Genomic DNA, 15,125 nt, shown 5'->3' with positions numbered 1-15,125 from the left:
CCTTATACCCTTGTCAAGCTAGGATGTATAATGAAGATGGTACAGAATATATAAGAGTAGGTAGAGGAATATATATTTTGTACCATGTTCATTTTACAGCCTTGCTTGACAACTGTATATAGATCTATACCGATACGATACGTCGCCTTTACAGTGAATAAAGAAGTTGGTATCCGTAAATTGCCTCTACTTTGGTTGAAGTATTCTAAGAGCATGTAAAACTCACTCACTTTTCACTTAAGGTTATTTCTTTGTCATCAGTTATATACTACTCAAAATAAGTTAAAGAACACCTGATTCTTTCATATTGCCAAAGTTAGTCTGTCACATAACTACAGTAATAAAATCAGGAATCAGGTGGTGTTTAACTTATTTTGAGTAGTATGTTTCATAAGGCATGCTTTATTTGCTGTAAGAAGACTTATTGCTGAGCCTTTATTTTGTGGCATTTACGTCTGGCAGTATAGCTCATAGAAAGTTAATATTTTGAGGTCGTATTAAGATGAATAAAATATGCATATACAAAATTACCAGTGTTACTTTGACTTTGGACTTTGAGTTTGGGACCATCGTTTACAAGAGCAGGTGCCTGACTGCGGAACTCTCTCCCGCCCTTCAGAGGTATCTAAGAAGTCACAACATTCAATGCACAATTGACGACTCACCTCTCTTCTGTGGCTTACAGGAGCGGCCGAGTAGCCAAGTAGTTAATCGTTCGCTTGTCAAGGTGAAGGCCTGGGTTCGATTCCGGACATGGGTACAATGAGTGAAGCCCATTTCTGGTGTCCCCCGCCGTGATATTGCTGGAATATTGTTAAAAGGGGCGTAAAACCATAGTCACTCACTCACTCACTCTGTGGCTTACATCATTTAAGAAATAAACGACGAGTGGGAGCTGTTTATCATACAATAAAACACTGCAGGGAGAATAAACCATGCGAGGCTGCGCCCCTCGTGGTTTATTCTCCCTGCAGTGTTTTATTGTAGGATAAACAACCACAATGAGTCGTATATTTCATATGTTATGTTTTTAGGGATGTCAATAAATTGTACAAGCTTTGAAAACATTTACGCGTATTTATAAATAATGTGAAGATCCGGGGTAGAATAGGTCTTCAGCAACCCATGCTTGCCGTAAAAGGCGACTCACGGGCTCGGGTGGTCAGGCTCCCTGACTTGGTTGATGCATGTCATCGATCCCAATTGCGTGGGTCGATGCTCATGATATTAATCACTGTATTGTCTGGTCCAGACTCGATTATTTACAGACTGCCGTCATATAGCTGGAATATTGCTGAGTGCGGCGTTAAACAACAAACCAAACCAAAACCAATCCGACCTCGGCAGTGTCCATTTTATGTCCGGGGAAGTTAAGTTTGGTATTCTTAAAATTTTCACGTCGATTATTATTGCAGACCCATGGGTGAGTGATTACTCTAAGCGATTGGTGGCTTGCAACGCGCCCACGCTTCGTTCTTCATTGTTCTTTACGATTTATTGCGTACCTATCTTAGATATGTAGAAATACAAGCAGTTGTTAAACTTTCCCGGGCTCGTTGCTGTATAGTTATCATTCCTGCAGACACAATGTACCGTCAATGTATCCCTCTTTAATGTTGGTTGGATGGTTGTTTAACGCCGCACTCAGCAATATTCCAGCTATATGACGGCGGTCTGTAAATAATCGAGTCTTGACCAGACAATCCAGTGATCACGAGCACCGATCACCGCAATTGGGATCGATGGCATCAACCAAGTCGGCGAGCCTGATCACCCGATCCCGTTAGTCGCCTATTACAACAAGCATAGTTGCCTGTTACAACAAGCATGGGTTGCTGAAGACCAGTTCGAACTACCCTGGATCTTCACGGGCTTGTTGCCAACTGTGCAACATTTTGTAAGAGTGAGTGAGTATGGTTTTACGCCGCTTTTAGCAATGTTCCAGTAATATCACGGCGGGGGACACCAGAAATGGCCTTCACACATTGTACCCATGTCGGGAATCGAACCCGGGTCTTCGGCGTGACGAGCCAACGCTTTAACCACTAGGCTACCCGACCGCCCCGTTGGAAGAGATGGCACAGAAGTGGCTGACTGGCCAAGTACAAGCATAGTCACCTTTTACGACAATCATGGGTTGCTGAAGACCTATTCTACCCCGGACCTTCACGGATTCCGTCTTTAAAGTATCCAGTGGGACGGAGTCTCAACAAACGCTATTCGACAGTTGTTTCAACTGGATTCTAGCGCCACACACACACACACACACACACACACACACACACACACACACACACACAAATATAGGCATCTCTTATCACTCACGAGTCTCTGTTGGTGGATGGATATCCTCATTTATCTCTCAATATATTGTTGCGTGAGCAAGAAGAGGACAATATCATACTTTATAGGCTATGAATTCATTATAACATTAAATTTAATATTACAAAACAAAGAGTATTATTATGGATAACAACCACTTTGTCTGCAGGTCGGAGGTGTGATCAATGTATGATTGTCCACAACCTCACTGGGTAGACACATACTCTCGGCACCCGTAAAGATCCGGGGTAGAATAGGTCTTCAGCAACCCATGCTTGCCGTAAAAGGCGACTATGCTTGTCGTAAAAGGCGACTAACGGGATCGGGTGGTCAGGCTCGCTGACTCGGTTGATGCTTGTCATCGGTCCCAATTGGTGGATCGATGCTCATGATATTAATCACTTGATTGTGTGGTCCAGAATTAATTATTTACAGACCGCCGTCATATAGCTGGAATATTGCTGAGTGCGGCGTTAAACAACAAACAAACCAAACAAACCATACTCTCGGATTGGGGTGGTCTGTTTTGTCTGGCCCTTGCCGCTAGCACGGAGAATGATCTGAAGAGGTTTCCATCAGGGCATATGATCAGCAATCCCAACCACTCCATCTCCTGGCAACACACTAAATTCCTCTGTGCAAACATTCACAACTAGAGGAAGCGCAGAGTCCAAGAAACTATCGACATCAGACGAACCAACAATCGATCAATCGTGATCAAGGAGGTTTCCTTCCCAGTGCACGGGACATGTGATCTATTTATCACCTCATTTTATCTATTGTAAAAACACATTACTGTGTATCCACTCTCCTATAACAATTGACATGTCCATCAAAAACTGGTTTCATGTGCATGTACATGTCCTGTTCACCGCCATTCATCCGATGATGAGGCAAGAAGAGCCCCTGAAACGTGTATGTATCATAAAGAGGTTGTTATTCAAAACACTGCTTATCGTGTTTACATCCTTCTTCTAAAAAACCGACAAAGTTCAGCTTTACAATACAGCAGATACAAATAGCTGTTTAATCTTCAGTATGATAACAGTGTTACATATAAAACAAGGAGTGACTCGCCTGGATCGATAGTCTTTGAATGATATAACTAGTGGCATGTTAAATCAAAGTATTTCAATCTATGATTCACCATGGTCACTGCAAGTAACACAGCGACAGCATATAAGACAGCTGACGGAACAAGTCCCTCCTCAGTGCCACGTAGATACAACGCGGATTGTGCCACGCCTGTAGACGCTGGAGCTCACCTCGTTGATGCAAGCTCATTCACGCTACACTCACATAGCCACCGTTGATGTCGTGCGGGGAGACATTACTACCAACATTCAGTTGTTTCCCGAACTGAATCGAAGTGAGTGAAAGTTCTTTTACACGACCATCAGAGCTATTCCAGATAACCAGAGCTCGTCCAAACAACCTAGCGTTAACAGCAGGGGTGACAATTCCTGAACTTGTAGGTGTGATATCGCGCGGTGCTGAAGTGAGTGAGTGGTATTTTACACGACCATCACAGCTATTCCAGCTAACCAGAGCTCGTCCAAACAACCCAGCGTTAACAGCAGGGGTGACAATTCCAGAACTTGAATGTGTGACGTCTCTCGGTGCTGAAGAGAGCGGGAACTGTTTCAATATATACATCCTGTGCTGTTTCATCATTACCATGTCAGGCGTTTTCCAACTTGTCAATGCTTTATCCAGTATGGTAGTTAATGACGTCACTCCGATTACAATGACATCACAAACAGAGTGTGCATACAAGTGTTACTATGGCAACAGCTGTCTGTCGTTTTTCTACACTGCCGATAACAGGTGCTTTCTGTTGGACGAGATAGTGGAACTAGCGGACTCTCGTCTCACGGAGTTACCCAATACACAGTATTTCAAGGCAAATATAGGTACACCTTTTTTAATACTTTTGGGAGGCACAGGTGGCCCAGTCGTCTAAGGCACCGCGATTCGCTGTGCAGAGTTGCGTCCCTTGGGCACGCCAGAAACCTATGATTGTGGGTTCGAATCCCGGTTCGCCCCGATTATGTTTCTAGATTTGTCAGCACCATACCCGTGCTCGTGGGTTTCACCGAAGTGGTAAACGTCTGAGACCTGCATCACTTCGGGCTTTCCTCCCACATTAAGCTGACACGCCGCGATATAACTGGAATACTGTTAAAAAAGCGGCGTTAAACCCAACTCACTCACTCATACTTTTAGTGGGGTGGACGGGTAGCCTAGTGATTAAAGAGTTCTCTCGTCACGCTGAAGGCCCGGGTTCGATTCTCCACATGGGTACAATGAGTGAATATTGCTAAAAGAGGTATTTCAAGGACAATATACATGTAGATAATTATACTTTTTTCATACTATTAGTATTTTTACGGTGTGCTGTTTTGTGACAGGGATACGTGAACGTATATATATCTGTAATTTGCTCGGTTTTGAGAACGAGGTATTCTCTTCCGCTGGAACTGTCATATCTTCAAAATGATGGAAAACGTTTGAAATGTCAGAAATGTCAAAATCCCTGTAACAGCAGAGCAAAAGAAGAATACACTTGAAACAGTCGTCGGGGCGGTCGGGTAGCCTAGTGGTTAAAGCGTTCGCTCGTCACGCCGAAGACCCGGGTTCGATTCCCGACATGGGTACAATGTGTGAAGCCCATTTCTGGTGTCCCCCGCCGTGATATTGCTGGAATATTGCTAAAAGCGGCGTAAAACCATACTCACTCACTCACTCACTGAAACAGTCGTCTTGCGACGCCTTTGTTCCCTGAGACGTCATGTGTACGTCACCCGTTGTGAGATACTCCTAGATATGATGCATGTCATATCGCCTGTGATACCCGCATCGTCACGACATGGCTGAAATATTGCCGATGTGACGTTAAACTTTAACACACCCACACTAACACTATGATACCCGCATCAAATACATCACCAACAAATAACCATTTCTTGTTTAGTTCATTTTTAGTCAGCATAAAAAAATACCTTCTTTTACCCGGCAGTTTATATTTAGAGATAATACTAAAATGTCTCAAAACACTGCTTTTGGGGATTGCATGAAGTATGTTGTCTTATATCTGCACAAGTCTTTCGCGAAAGCGGATTCCACAAGAGTTGTATATGAACTCATAGCAAAAAGATAGTTTGCGATAGAAACTGAAGTCTTTTGTCAGTCTTTGCAGTTAGGCTTGATGTCTCACAATCAAATACACTTGTGTTTCTTTAAAGTTTATTTCGTTGATTACTGAGTATATTTTAAATTCCTACTGACAAAACTTTCGAAATGACAAATAAGTGAATCGTTTTCTTCAGGAAATGAAACTTGGCTTGGAGTGCGTTATTGCCTAACCAAATACATCTTGCATGTGCTACGCTATTTTATACATATCCCCTCCACCGCCTCCGCTAGATGTCAGTGTGCGTCTGTTTATCTATATTACAGTCAACTGTCTTGGATGCGCCGGCTACAAGTATATCCCTTCCACCCTCTCTGCTACATGTCAATGTGCGTCTGTTTATCTATATTACAGTCAACTGTCCTGGAGACGCCGGCTACAAGTATGCCCCTTCCACCCTCTCTGCTACATGTCAGTGTACGTCTGTTTATCTATATTACAGTCAACTGTCCTGGAGACGCCGGCTACAAGTATGCCCCCTCCACCCTCTCTGCTACATGTCAATGTGTGTCTGTTCATCTATATTACAGTCAACTGTCCTGGAGACGCCGGTTACAAGTATATGCCTCCCGTGCTCCGCTACATGTCAATGTGCGTCTGTTTATCTATATTACAGTCAACTGTCCTGGAGACGCCGGCTACAAGTATGCCCCTTCCACCCTCTCTGCTACATGTCAATGTGTGTCTGTTTATCTATATTACAGTCAACTGTCTTGGATGCGCCGGCTACAAGTATATCCCTTCCACCCTCTCTGCTACATGTCAATGTGCGTCTGTTTATCTATATTACAGTCAACTGTCCTGGAGACGCCGGCTACAAGTATGCCCCTTCCACCCTCTCTGCTACATGTCAGTGTACGTCTGTTTATCTATATTACAGACAACTGTCCTGGAGACGCCGGCTACAAGTATGCCTCCTCCACCCTCTCTGCTACATGTCAATGTGTGTCTGTTCATCTATATTACAGTCAACTGTCCTGGAGACGCCGGTTACAAGTATATGCCTTCCGTGCTCCGCTACATGTCAATGTGCGTCTGTTTATCTATATTACAGTCAACTGTCCTGGAGACGCCGGCTACAAGTATATCCCCTCAATGCCTCTCTGCTACATGTCAATGTACGTCTGTTTATCTATATTACAGTCAACTGTCCTGGAGACGCCGGCTACAAGTATATCCCCTCAATGCCTCTCTGCTACATGTCAATGTGCGTCTGTTTATCTATATTACAGTCAACTGCCCTGGAGACGCCGGCTACAAGTTCATCCCCTCAATGCCCCTCTGCTACATGTCGATGTACGTCTGTGTATCTATATTACAGTCAACTGTCCTGGAGACGCCGGCTACAAGTTTATCCCCTCCACCTTCTCCGCTACATGTCAATGTACGTCTGTGTATCTATATTACAGTCAACTGTCCTGGAGACGCCGGCTACAAGTATATCCCCTCCACCCTCTCTGCTACATGTCAATGTACGTCTGTTTATCTATATTACAGTCAACTGCCCTGGAGACGCCGGCTACAAGTATATCCCCTCCACCCTCTCTGCTACATGTCAGTGTACGTCTGTTTATCTATATTACAGTGAACTGTCCTGGAGACGCCGGCTACAAGTTCATCCCCTCAATGCCCCTCTGCTACAAGTTGTCTACTCAGAAGCTGTCTTGGAGTGGCGCTAAAGCGAAATGTGAATCAGATGGCGGTCGTCTGTTTCAAGCTGACACGTCACACAAGATGGCGTGGACATATCACAACATCAAGGTCACAGGTGAGGCTGTCATTAAATTCTCTTTATAATGTAGACCGTGATTGTTCGTGTTGATGTCTGACTCTCTATTATGGATGTGTGTGAGTGAGTATGGTCTTAGGTATAAATAATATTCCAGCAATATCACGACAGCGGACACCAGAAAAATGGGCTTTACATATTGTACCTAAATGGAGATTCGAACCCAGGCCTTCGGCGTGACGAGCGAACACGATGAGTGAGTGAGTGAGTATGGTTTTACGCCGCTTTTAGCAATATTCCAGCAATATCACGGCGCGGGACACCAGAAATGGGCTCACACATAGTACCCATGTCGGGAATCGAACCCGGGTCTTCGGCGTGACGAGCGAACGCTTTAACCACTGGGCTACCCGACCGCCCCTCGAACACGATGATGAATGAAAGGTAAGGCTAAACTACGAGATGGGGTAGCATGGGGGGTCAACTATTGATTTGTGCGGAGGACACGGGCTTGATACCTTTGTGTCAGTCATCATAGATAACGCCATTTTACCGTGACACGTACACAACCGTGACGTTAGACATGCACCAATGGTTCTTGGATTTCTTAGCTACTTCTATGTTAATATAAAATTGATAAACTGGGTAAAAAAGATTGCAAGTGTCTAAAGGCAGCTTTTACAGAAGTCCAATAATTAACTGGAAACACTTCCGTCTGTAACTAAGGTAAATCCTATACTATCTTTGGAAATATTACCACACGTTAAAGTTTAAGGTAGGGGTATGTGTCATGTGAATATAGGTTATAGGAATATAACTCGTCTGGGGGCCAAAAGAAAGTATACCGGTGTTGTTGGGGTTTTTTTAAATTGAAGCTTGAAAGAACTGTTGTTACATTTGACTGAATATTTAACCATCACTCATTCCTGCAACAGTTTGTCAAAAGTAATCAGTGGTAAGCTAATTTTGTGAAATTGGTCCAATGTAGACATGGGTAAGAAATGAGTTTGCAACCACATGACCTCTACCATGTTTGAAATGTTTATTGATATATTGTATTATTCAATTTTATTGATTTTCAAAGATAAGATATCTAAGACACACATCAGCACTTGGGTATTATTATTTTTCAATTTTAAAAGTTTTAAATTAAATTATATTTTAAAACATAAAACATGTAGAACTATGATTTGAGTGCTGACTCAATAAGCCTACGCCCGAAAACCAAAAATCACAATTTACCATGCTATATAGAGAATACTACACTCATTCTCGTTAGATACCATTTTTACGAAACGAGTGGACTTTCTATGGTATCTGACCGAGCGAAATAAATAAACAAATTACCATACCACCCCTCACACCACCCACCCCTACCCACCAGTTGGAATTGTTAAGATCCCTTGAAGGCCTTCGACGTATCATATCTCTCTGCCACTACGCAGTGGTTCCTTACTCTTCGAAGTTGTTGAGGGATCCCAGAGTTTAGAGTGGTGTTGGTATCCTTTACTTTTTGCCTTAGTCTTCTCCATATCGGTTGAATATGTTTTTACATACCATGACGTGAGAGATTGTTGTTTCCATGGTTTCAGGCGGTGTGTGGCTGGGGGCGAGCGACACTGCCCAGGAGGGACAGTTCATGTGGACGGATGATACTGAGGTTGTAGACCCTATGTGGCGTGATGGCGAGCCGTCCAATACCTTGGGCATACAAGACTGCTTACTGATTGGCGATGACAGGCTGTGGGATGACGTCTGGTGCCAAGAAAGTCATTTCTTTTTGTGTGAACTCCAAACAACGTCATGCTTGTAGAGACTGTATGGACACCACAGAGTGAAACATCTTCTGTATTTCTAGCTATAAATGCTTTACGAATTCATTATTTGATAAAATAGTACTCCATCACTGAATCTTCTATTTGAGACAGGGCGGTCGGGTGGCCAAGTGGTTAAAAGCGTTCGCTCATCACGCTGAAGACCCGGGTTCGATTCCGACAAGGGTACAATGTATGAAGCCAATTTCTCGTGTCCCCCGCCGTGATATTGCTGGAATATTCTAAAAGCGGCATAAAACCATACTCACTCACTCTATTTGAGAATATGATTTTTATTTGTCCCAGGAAGCACGGACGGACAAGTCATCTAAACGTGTTCGTTAGCCGTGAATTGAGTAATGTCCCTTAAGAGTGCAGAATCATTTGATTCTGGGTTCGAATCCTAGCTTAACCCTGATTACAACTCCAGGTTAATCAGCATCATATCTCTGCTCGTGGATTACACCAACATGGTGAAGATCTACTTCAATCGGACTTTCGTGCATTTCTTAACACCCTGTGATATAAATGTTAAAGTGTCATTAAACCCAACTCACTCACTCATGACTGGTCCAGTGATGCGCGTGAAGAACATCACCTGTGTATGGATTCTAATGGACACGACAAACTGTGTTGAGTGTAAAGCGCATCACATATAGGGAGTCTGCTGGACACTGCAATAACATAAAGACAACAAAAAACATTCCATAATCATAAGAAATGTTGTCCATTGTGTACGTTTCCGACTACATTATAACCATGTGTTTGTGAATCAGTATCGAATAGTGATGATACCAGGTGTTTGCGAAAGGTGACCCACTGGTTGCACCCGTCACAAACACATGCAAAGGCAGGTCAACTGTTCATCTGAAAAAAACATGGTAACAATTGTCTACAAGTTAAAACAGGAAATTGCATCGGGCATCATTTTTTGTGACTGATCTGTCAAATATGGAAATGTCCTCAACATGTATATCATGGAACTCTTGAAACGTTTTGAAAACTTTACTGATGCCTTGAATGGTGTAACCCTGATCAAAGAACTTATGAGCAAGAGTCGTATGACCCTTTATGAGTGAGTGAGTATGGTTTTACGCCGCTTTTAGCAATATTCCAGCAATATTACGGCGGGGGACACCAGAAATGGGCTTCACACATTGTACCCATGTCGGGAATCGAACCCGGGTCTTCTGCGTGACGAGCGAACGCTTTAACCACTAAGCTACCCGACCGCCCCTGACCCTTTATGAGATCGTCGTTGATAGAGTACGCTCGATTGTACCTCAAAGGTTGTGAAATGTAGACACCAAAGTCGGAGCTGCTGAAATATTGCTCGACGTATGGGGAAAGTTGACTAACTACAACTTGAAGTCATCCTCTTGCCATACACATTCTTGTGGAGAGTTTCTCGTCACTCTGAATCTTTATGCATAGAGGCAGTTTCACTGATGTCTTTTATTTTCTGTTCTGGTGGTTAAATCAAAGGAAGGGAATTGGCTATTATTGAGTGATAATAGATCATCAATATTGAATGTACGTAAAGCGCATCACATACGTGTGTATGGATTCCTTTGGACATTTCCAATAGTACTGCGGGCATGTAAGTACAAATATAAACCGTCAAAGCCAGATAGTTCTCCTGTTTCATATCTCTCTATGGCATCGCTGTTGTCCATGTTTCAAATATAGGGGCACGGGAACCTTTATCTCGTCGATAGCCTATACAAGTTTCTTTGTTGTTCAATAAAGGTTACCAAGTATATCGTGCTCGTCTTCGATATGTCCGCTGGTTTGCTGTTAAAATAGGCTTGTTCCTTTACTGTTGTAACCAACGACTCTCAATATATTCTAATTCCAATATTCCACCTTCCTCACAATCCGAACGTTTGATAATGTCAAGAAGAGCCGAACAGATTGTTTGTGCAATATAGGTTTGTCAGTAAATTCAGTAAATTCAGTAAATCCAGTACATCCAGTAAATTCAGTACATCCAGTACATCCAGTATCTCCAGTAAATCCAGTATATTAGTGCATCCAGTAAATCCAGTAAATCCAGTAAATCCAGTAAATCCAGTATATTAGTACATCCAGTAAATCCAGTAAATCCAGTAAATCCAGTAAATCCAGTACATCCAGTAAATCCAGTAAATCCAGTACATCCAGTAAATCCAGTACATCCAGTAAATCCAGTACATTCAGTAAATCCAGCACATCCAGTAAATCCAGTAAATCCAGTACATCCAGTAAATCCAGTAAATCCAGTATATCCAGTAAATCCAGTACATCCAGTAAATCCAGTACATTCAGTAAATCCAGCACATCCAGTAAATCCAGTAAATCCAGTACATCAGGTACATCTAGTATCTCCAGTGTCTCCAGTACATCCAGTACATCCAGTACATCCAGTACATCAGGTACATCTAGTATCTCTAGTATCTCCAGTATCTCCAGTAAATCCAGCACATCCAGTAAATCCAGTAAATCCAGTACATCCAGTATCTCCAGTAAATCCAGTACATCCAGTACATCCAGTACATCCAATGTCTCCAGTTAATCCAGAACATCCAGTCCATCCAGTACATCCAGTATCTCCAGTAAATCCAGTAAATCCAGTACATTAAGTAAATCCATTATCTCAAGTAAATCAAGTAAATCCAGTACATCCGGTATCTCCAGTTAATCAAGTAAATCCATTAAATTCAGTGCAAATATAGGTGCACGGGAACCTTCATCTCGTCGATAGCCTATACCTATTTCAGTTTTGTTCAATAAAAGCCACCAAGTACATCCTGCTCGACTTCGATACATTAGCTGGTTTGCTGCTGAAATAGGTTTGTTCCTTTATTGTTGTAACCAAGGCCTATACTATAATTCCTCTATGTCATCTTCCTCATATGAGACCGAGCACTCAATAACGTCAAGAGGAGCCGAACAACTACATGTAGTTCTCACAACATAGGTTTGTCAGCACATCCAGGAAATTCAATGAACATTTTGTTTGTGTGGAAAACATGAGGCAAAATATTTCATCAAGTATTTTTTGGAACTATATATTTAAAAAAAAGACAATCAGCCTCCACGCCAACTCGCCACATAATAGCAAATGGTTGATCGCTGAGACATCAGTGTAAGTTCTTATCAGGAGTTTCAGCTTGCGATGCATGGAAAATGCTAAGGACTTTCTTAACCAGCCACACCAGCACGAGGAAACTAAGGAACAACAGAACACTCTCTATAGTCAGAACATAGTTGTACCATAGAGGGGTAGCCTATTGCATCAGATAGCCAATGATCTGAGGGTTGACCATTCCACCCAGGCCAACGGATACGAAGATGACAGACATAATTTTTCCTGACAGTTGAACAAAGTCCTTCTCTATCCACGTCAGCATGGCGGGGAAACTTATCGAGATTGAAAACCCGACAGCACAAGTAGTGATCCATATGCCAACATCAGAGAGAAACATTCCAGACAGGATCATCCCCACCTGCGCCACGATCGCCAAGATGAAGAAGAGGCCACATATCTTCATATGCGAGACGTAGCTGATGAAGAAGATGGCGGCAAGACGACCAAATGCATACGCAGCCCAGAACGTGGAGGTAATTCTTGCTCCCATGATCTTTGTCCACTTGAACTGTTTGACCACGTATGAGGCCAGGACACGGACGAGTCCTCAAAATCGTCCAAGAAGAAATAAAATATACCCAGAAGGCCAAGCGTGAGAACTAGTAACTTCCGGGATAACTTTTTCCCTTGTCTTTTACCATCCAATGCCTTAGTAACCTCCTCATGTCCCTCCTTTCTGGCAAAGAAGAAGACAACCAAGAAGGGAAGTGAGGATAGGATTGTCATTAACCCTGTCATCAGGAATGGCCATATGATGCTTGTTTCCAACGGCTCCTGTGGTGGTATGACCGATGCATTAAGAAGACCTGCTGGATCTGAGTTATTGGCAGCCAAAGACTCTGTTGAGTTTTGAACCCCGACAGCTAGGAGGGGTTCAAGGACAAAAGGGGAGACAATTCCCCCTAGTGACCAAAAGAAATGGAAGGCCTGCTCTCAACTCCCCACACTCTGAGAAGCTCCACGTTACTGCCTGCAAGACAACGTATTTGAAAAATTATTTCAATACCCCAGATCACTGGGGTAAGAAAAGAATTTGCTACCACATGATCCATACCAGATTTGAAATGTTGTGAAGTTTATACCGAAAAAGAAAATTGATTAATTTTAAAAGATAACGTGTCTGAGATACCCATCAGCAGTTGTGTATTATGCGAAATGTTTCTTTTATTAATTTTTTAAAGTTAAATATTTTAAAAATTAAACCATATAAAAGTACTCCATGAATGGTAAGCGCCAGTAAGTTCCTTTTTTTAACTTTCGATATTTTCAATTCAAAATCAAACATATGATGAAATTAAACGATGTATAGTTTCTATTGTTCCTCAGTTTAAGTTTTATCCCAAGCCTCTGGCTCGACACTGAGTACCTCTATGGTAAAGTAAATATACACTTTATTTTTTCACAGTACCACTATTGCTAATAAGAAAATGAAATTGGCAGGCGTATACATTTGAATTCGTCATAGTTAATTAATGCTCTCTTATTTTAATCTCTGTAAATCTTCAAAGAAATAAAATTGTTCGTGCTGAAAGACATTTTACGTTGTCAATTGACAACACAGTTTATGTTGAAAAATTATCCCTCACTTTTTTCAACATGTAGTTCTAATTAGTATATAATTTAAAAAATGGCCAGAAAATATATCACCATGTTTTACGTTCGGTCCGACACTAAGACATTAATGAATAAGAATAACATAATCCATCATTTACAGGATGTCGCACTTGAAGATACTGATTACAACTGGTCTTCAGAAACCCATGCTTGTCGCAAGAGGCGGCTAACGGGATCGGGAGGTCATAATCGCTGGCTTGGTTGATGCATGTCATGTCATCAAAATAAATACGGATGGTGCTTAACCTTTTCACGTGAATATATTGTCGTACTTGCTAGATAACGGCGTAAATGCCCACTCTTGTGCAATGCAAATTAGACAAACATCTGTCAGGAAATGCAATAGTCTATCGATCGGATTGGGAGGGAGATGCTTCAAAATATATATCTCCTTATGTGGCAATTAGCTATCAACTAGATGATTGTCTAACGCCTTTAACATATCAATAACGGACCCAATAAGAAGGATTCCGAAACATGATGGTGCAATATTTCTAGAAATTCTATGATTTCGACCCTTCTCAAATGGAACAAATATGCCTATATAGCCTATATGGTAGCCTAATTAATGTTCATATGAATCAGTTGAAAAACTGGTGTTTGAGATATATAAGCAGAAAATAATATATAACAATTTATGTTCATTCCATTTTACATGTCACCCTTTGATAAATATACGTGTATTGTTTTGTATCTACCCATATCATGATATGATACAAGAATAGGTCTTCAGCAACCCATGCTTGTCGTAAGAGGCGACTAACGGTATTGGGTGGGCGTGCTCGCTGACATGGACTCAAGCGCAACACACACACACACACACACACACACACACACACACACACACACACACACACACACACACACACACACACACACACACACACACAATATAGGCATCTCTTATCACTCACGAGTCTCTGTTGATGGATGGATATCCTCATTTATCTCTCAATATATTGTTGCGTGAGCATGAAGAGGGCAATATCATACTTTATAGGCTATGAATTCATTATAACATATAATGTATTTAATGTATAATTGTCCACAACCTCACTGGGTAGACACATACTCTCGGGACCCGTGAAGATCCGGGGTAGAATAGGTCTTTAGCAACCCATGCTTGTCGTAAAAGGCGACTATGCTTGTCATAAGAGGCGACTAACGGGATCGGGTGGTCAGGCTCCCTGACTTGGTTAATGCATGTCATCGGTACCAATTGCATGGATCGATGCTCATGATGTTAATCGCTGGATTGTCTGGTCCAGACTCTATTATTTACAGACCGCCGTCATATAGCTGGAATATTGCTGAGTGCGGCGT

At 42.2% G+C, this 15,125-nt stretch overlaps 1 protein-coding gene across 1 annotated transcript; it reads left to right on the top strand.

Annotated features, from left to right (window-relative positions):
• The first annotated feature begins 10,837 nt into the window (after positions 1 to 10,837).
• LOC125377019 (sporozoite surface protein 2-like) lies at positions 10,838 to 11,679 on the top strand. The gene is made up of 3 exons (XM_048389804.1): positions 10,838 to 10,847; positions 11,159 to 11,247; positions 11,473 to 11,679. The coding sequence occupies exons 1-3, from the start codon at positions 10,838 to 10,840 to the stop codon at positions 11,677 to 11,679; spliced, it is 306 nt and encodes a 101-aa protein (XP_048245761.1).
• Positions 11,680 to 15,125: the final 3,446 nt, after the last annotated feature.

The sequence above is a fragment of the Haliotis rufescens genome, unplaced genomic scaffold (assembly GCF_023055435.1).
Source record: "Haliotis rufescens isolate VD_foot unplaced genomic scaffold, xgHalRufe1.0.p SCAF_8, whole genome shotgun sequence".
Taxonomy (NCBI): domain Eukaryota; kingdom Metazoa; phylum Mollusca; class Gastropoda; order Lepetellida; family Haliotidae; genus Haliotis; species Haliotis rufescens.
The sequence above is the reverse complement of the archived record's forward strand: the minus strand, read 5'-3'. Positions and strand labels throughout refer to the sequence as shown.